At 42.9% G+C, this 6,375-nt stretch overlaps 1 protein-coding gene across 1 annotated transcript; it reads right to left on the bottom strand.

Annotated features, from left to right (window-relative positions):
- Positions 1-2,490: 2,490 nt before the first annotated feature.
- Positions 2,491-6,319, bottom strand: PSMD10 (proteasome 26S subunit, non-ATPase 10). Its single transcript, XM_064713329.1, has 5 exons — positions 6,186-6,319; positions 5,999-6,097; positions 4,934-5,080; positions 4,660-4,826; positions 2,491-3,650 (listed from the first exon to the last, which is right to left on the bottom strand). Exons 1-5 carry the CDS (start codon positions 6,297-6,299, stop codon positions 3,497-3,499), a joined length of 681 nt encoding a protein of 226 aa, XP_064569399.1. The 5' UTR covers positions 6,300-6,319; the 3' UTR covers positions 2,491-3,496.
- Between the last annotated feature and the right edge of the window lie 56 nt (positions 6,320-6,375).

The raw sequence follows: 6,375 nt of genomic DNA, 5'->3' as shown, positions 1-6,375 counted from the left end.
ACACCTGGGTCACCTGACAATCCTTCTCCCTGGGCCTCATTTCTAATGTTATACAAACTCAGTTTTTCATAAAGGCAAAGATAATGCTCCCAGAAAAGCTCAAGGACCATTTGCTCAGGCAAATGCAGACCCACAGCCTTGTTGATACAGGCAGACACTGCTTTCAGTCTCATGCACTGCAGGAAAACATATCTGGCTCAGAGATCTCAAGTTTTTTGGTACTTAAGTCTTTCATAGGTTCTAATATTTGTAAATCCTTTGGTGACTGTTCCTAGACTATAAACATTAGTTATATGAAACATTTATCTTTAAGATTTCTGGGCTAAAATTTTCAGCTTCAGTTCCTACAGCTCTAAGTATGTTTTTCAAAATAGAGACTTTAAAAAATATATACAAAAGGAAAAAAAAAGGGGCAATATTTAAGGATGTAAGGCATGAGATCCTAGTTAATATTTATTTTGGATCTTCAAGCATAATTGTATTCATTGCTCCTTCCTCAGTTTTCTGACTTCCAAATATTTTTGTTTGATAGGTGTGTCCTATCAAAGTGTTAGCTTCCTTCCAGACTAAAATAGCATTAATGGTATTCTTCTAGCACTATTTTAGCCAAAAACTGTTTGTGTCAGTCTGTGAGGGTCACACCCTTGCTAATACCAATACTGCCACGTTGTAGCAGTGGATCCTCAGACTCCTCTCTCCCCAGAATATCCAGGGTAAATCTCAAATTGGGATCTATACAGAAATCTTCTTAACCAGGCAGCTCTTATTGACTCTGTGCCAGGCCAAATTCCTCCCTCCCATCCTGCCATCCAGGTTAAGCAGCTTACTGAAAAGATCTGATATTGACAGCCAATTTGTGCAAACCTGCAGGATGATGACATTAAACACACTCAGAAACAGCAAAGGAACAGTCAGTACCACCTGCTGCTCTTTGGGTGCTATTTCTTACTGAAGGTGTTTCCTGATGATATAATTCAAATCAATTATTGGTCCAAAGGCTTGGCTGCCAGCAATAATTTAAAATACTTTATCTGACATTCCTAAGCATTCTTTTACTCTTGCCCTTCATAGGAAAAGATTAATGGCTTCTTGTCACTGATATAGCTGTATGAGTTCTTCTAAAGCTATTTCCTGCATGTATGTGCTCTTGTCACATTGTTCTTACTGCTACACCTTTCCAGCTTCCACACCTCTGCACAGCACTATTGTGATTCAAGAGGGGACTCTATTATGTGGTCAGACTTCTTTTAATCTTTCCTTCATCTCATTTCCCAAATTTATCTGCTGGTATTCCTTACCTAACTTGCTACAGTAAGATAGGAGCTTATGCTGGTGAAGTTGTCACTAACTTCTGTAGATGGTACAGCCTTCCTAGAATACCACAGGTTTTATATTTGTTCAAAAAGTAGAAATTGCTCAAGTTGTGTTTAAGTTTTTATATAAAAGAAAGGAACAATTCACCACATTCTTGACTAATGACTCCTCTCATACTTCCAACCACTAGTGAGTAATAGATGGTAGTAAAAAGGCAAAATAAGAAGCAAAACAGGCTGCTGGGAGTAAGGAGATAAGGAAAATAACATGTATTGGAAAATAACATGTATTTGGAGTTTCTTACCCTAGTGTGGTGTTTTCTGTAAGCCTTCTGTCAGATGTTTGTTCTCATTTTGGTGTTTATCTGAAGTTTATTAAGAAGGATGGGGCACCATTCCCAGCTCCCCACTGATACTCTTGGCAAAGCACAGGTCCAGTTAGGTACTGATCCACGGTGTGTAGCTCTAAAACCCTGCAGAGCTATGCAGGATGCACAAACATTTTTCAGAATAAGCTTTAGATACTCCAACAGTCTGTGCTGCATGGCCCATTTATCTCGCCATAGGGAGAAGGGATCATTAATATGGAAACCAAAAACTAAGCTAACGTTCATTCAAGCCACCATCTCCTAAGGAAGCAGATTTACAAAGCTACAGAGCAGGGTTTTTGCTATGCAAAAACCAAGAATGAACACAGAACTCTTAGCTTCAGCTGCTCTCCAATCAAATTTTCAGCCATGCCTGTGCAATATATAAGAAACATTTACTCAGTCAGGTTCCTCCCTCAATCAAGGTCTGCATGGGCAGAGTTTACTGTACAGGCAAGTTATCCCTCCTGCTCTTAATGAGTCTCCTCAGTGAAATTTAACCTGCATTTTGTGTTCTAAGATACATTTAAAGTCCTTGGTGAAGGTATTTGTATGGTTGTAAGTTTCTGTGTTGCTTATCAAAATAAAGTGCATTACCTTAATCCCTACAAGTCAAACTGTAGAAACTGCCAGCTTGCATTTCACCCTTTCCTTGAGGCTGAAGAGCAAACATGTTGCATTTCCATACTGTGTAACGGATGGCAGGGCTTCATCTTGTTGTTCACACCCCAAACATACATAGGATGTATATTTAGAAAATACTGGTTTTCTTACATGTCAGTTTAATAAAGTTTTATAATACAAAAGACTGTTGTTTAGGAAAGTTCTTTATTTCACACAATTTCATTCTTTGTTCAAGTGGAACTCTATCCACCAGTGTCAAAAATTATCTTAACATCAGGACAGGAGGTCACTTTTCAGGCTCTACATTGTTAGCTCTGCCTTGTAATAACTTAATATCAGGATTTGCTATGAGTAAATAAAGGTTAAACCAGGCTTCTGTTATAAAATAAGATGGTAAACTGCAAGTGTCAGTGCTGCATATGGGAGTCAAAGAGAACAGAAAAAGAAACCTTCAAAAGGAACAAGAAGAAAAAAATTAAAGTTGAAGTACGTCCCAGAGGAGTATCCAGAGCCATCCATTATAAAACAGTGTATTTGCAGAGGTAACCCTGAAACTGTGCCTGCATTCTGCAAGCAGTCCAGTGCACTTCATCAAATACATGTATTAAAGACTCAGAGAAAAACAGGGTAACAACCAGTAACAACAGAAAAGCTTTAAACTTAATACACCAAGAGTAGCAAAAAGGGATACAATTATCTAAGTAACTAAGCAAACTGCATTCCACAAAGAGAAATACAGTGTAGCTTAGAATCATCTGGAGAAAGACAATCAGTACCCACAAAACACAGACAAAACCCCACACACAAATCACAAAAGCTAAGAGAAAAAACAAAGACTCTAGAAGAAAACAAATTTGGATTTAAATGGCGAAAACATTTTTGGTCCTGTTTCTTGAAAGAAATAATTCTAAACTGGGATCTGAAGTAGAAAGAATACCACATTTATACACATCACACTGTAAACTGAAAGAAAACTGCAAGATATTGAAAAATACTTTAAAGTCAGTGAACAATTTAATTAACAGGAAGTACAAAGAGTTGTTTTGGCACTGCACTTGAAGGACAGCCTCAATAAAAACATTTCATTACCATGCTGATACCATACATGACATCCCAGGTGAACTATCAAAATATGAAGTCTGCAATCGTAAGCAGAAGTGCAACAGGAGACAGACTCAAGTGAAGCCCCCTCTAGCCTTCCACCATTCTTTTAAGGATGGCTCCCAGGCCACCCTTGGCCACTTTCAGAGGGGTCAGCTCTTCTTTATTCTCAATGTGAATACTTGCACCATGGGACACCAGCAGCTTTGCCTCCTCCACTCTCTCTTCATCGCAGGCTAAATGGCTGCAGTGAGAACAAGAAACCCACAGCCACTGTTAAACTCTCCAAGCTTGTACAGAGCAACAATTACACCTTGTCAAAATGACAGTGTCAATGCTGGGGGGAGATACATCTGAGAACAACAAATCCACAAGCAGCCAACTACCTAGACAGATTCCAAAGCTTGCTGTCCAGTCCCTCTGCTGTCATTAAGCAACTCAAGAACATTCCTCCTGCTGCTCTCCTTGCAATGTTAAGACAGTTCTTTGGGTTAGGATTTGGCTCTGCAGTCAGCAAAGCTAAAGAGAACATAATCCATGGTGAGAATGGAAAATGGCAATCTCTATTAAATTGAAGGTGAGAAATAAATTGTCTGATGCTAAAAAGTAATGAGTTACTGCAAATGCAGCAAATGCTTTTCTCCATTTGGCACAGCGTCCTAGGAAGAACTGTGTGCATTCCAAGGCCATACTGGGATTTATGTACAGCTAAAACTTACTGCTTGATTTTATTCACAGCAAAATCTGGATTCCACTGTGGTTTTGACACCAACTTCAAAGTAGCTGTAACCCTTACAGATTCAAATTGATCTCTCAGGTAACAATAAGCATTGGGCTGATTGTATTTCAATTGCTGATTTTCTTTAGAGAGGTGAAGAAAAGCTTCTGAAATGAGTTCTTGCTTGGCAGGACAGAGTAGACCAGCCTGCAAGACCAGTTTCCTCTCACTCTGATGTCATTAGCTCACTTTCTACCCCACAGCAACAACCAATGTATTCCAGATTAATACAAAATGTGTTCTACACTCTTTAAGTGGATGCAGTAACACAAGGTAAAGTATGCATGCACAGACCACTATGGTAAAATACTACGTATGACTTTCTGAAATACTTTTTAATTGCACAGGGATGTGAAGCAAGAGTGTATTTTGAAGCAACAAAAAATTAAAGAAAGAAAAAGACATTGAAATAATGGAGTTGAATTTCACAGAAATTACTCTATATTAAGCAAAATAAAAATAAAAAATTACTTACAGAGGAGTATTCCCTTCAGAGTCCCGGATATCCAAAGTTGCATTGTGCTGCACAAGGATCTGTACCATTTTTAGGTTTCCTTTGGATGCTGCTCTGTGTAACGGGGTGGATTCAAAATGATCTGCTGCATCTGGATCTGCTCCATTCTCCAAAAGCATGATTGCAATCTGAGCATGTTGAAAGAGAAAGGAGCAGGGGAGGAGGATGTGGGCTTAATACACCTAAATCCTTCTTCCAAGAACACCACCAGCTCCAGTAGCTTAGGTAAACATACCTCCTGCTTATTTTTGGAGGCTGCATAATGCAGGGGTGTGCAGCCATTCTGATTGACAGCATTTACATGAGCACCCTTAGCAATGAGGGCTTTCACAATTTCATCACGGCCTGCTGAAGCAGCAATGTGCAGGGGAGTCCAACCAGCCTACAGAGGCAAGAAGAAATCCACATTATTCAAACCATGAGTTTCAGGCAGAAAAACATGATAATGTACAACCCAGACAAACCTGAACTACTCACACTGCTCATATTCTTACCAGTGTAAAGCTAAAATATTACTGATTTTCACTAGATGCAAGGCTCATGTCTTCTTACACCCCTGCATTCGGTACCTGGAAAAAGCTGCCAGTTAAATGACAGAAATCACTTCTGCTATGCAGTAATGCATGGTATCTTTGCAGAGCACTTTGTCCCTGCAGAATTTACACTAATGCCTTTTTAAGAACAAACAGCAGCAGTAGAAAAGAGTGTTAACAAGTTTTTCTATATCCTACTCTCTAAACTGATGAGACATTTCCTTCTTTATGGATGACATTTAGATGCTTTGTAATGGATACAAATATTCCAACTCTTCCTCTAGAACAGGAGCAGGCCATCTCCTTTCCAACTGTGAAACCACTGAACCTGCACCTGCTTTATTAATGCCTTCCCCAGTGTGAGAGATCTTCAGGCTGCCTCATGATTTGGCACAACATATTTGAGAGATCTCATGGAGATAAAGGCAATGTGAAAACCCCAAAATCACCCAAACACCCCTGGTTTTGCAGCTTCCTTCATAAGTACAGCTCTCCTAGAATTCCAGGACAATAAGCAGGTCTCAGATCTCCTCCTCACGCCTATTTCCAAACGTGGAATACTTCCCACAGAGCAGCCGGGACCTGCCCAAGTGCCAGACACCGCCCGGGGGCCGCGGCCGGAGGGGGCGAGGGCGAGGAGGGAGCGGCGCAAGCGGCTCCGGGCGGGCTCCGGCCGCTGTCAGAGCCCCTCTGCGGCTGAAACCGTGACAGCAGCGGGCCCGGCAGCACCCGCGGCCCCGGAGCGCCCCGCGGTCCCTCAGACTCACATCGTCCTTGTCGTTGACAGGCACGCCGAGCCCGAGCAGGAGCTCCGCCACGTCCGTGTGTCCCGCCGAGCAGGCCCAGTGCAGCGCGGTGCGGTGATCCTGCGGGAGGGAAGCGGTCAGCGGGGCAAGGACGGGCAGCGGCCGGCAGGAGCCGCCCCCAGGCCGCCCGGGGCCGCAGCCGGCTGACCTGGTCGGCCCGCGTGGCCTGGGCCCGGTCGCGGAGCAGCAGCGCCCGCAGCTCCTCGAGGCGCCCCGCGAACGCCAGGTTACACACGGCCACGTCCGACACCGCGCCCTCCATGCTGCCCCCGCGCCTGCCCGCCTGCGGGGCGGGGCCATGCCCGCGAACCGCCAATCAGGAGGGCGCCGGCGCCCAG

The sequence above is a fragment of the Zonotrichia leucophrys genome, chromosome 4A (assembly GCF_028769735.1).
Source record: "Zonotrichia leucophrys gambelii isolate GWCS_2022_RI chromosome 4A, RI_Zleu_2.0, whole genome shotgun sequence".
Lineage (NCBI taxonomy): Eukaryota > Metazoa > Chordata > Aves > Passeriformes > Passerellidae > Zonotrichia > Zonotrichia leucophrys.
Note: the sequence above shows the minus strand (reverse complement) of the source record. Positions and strands in the feature narration are given on the sequence as shown.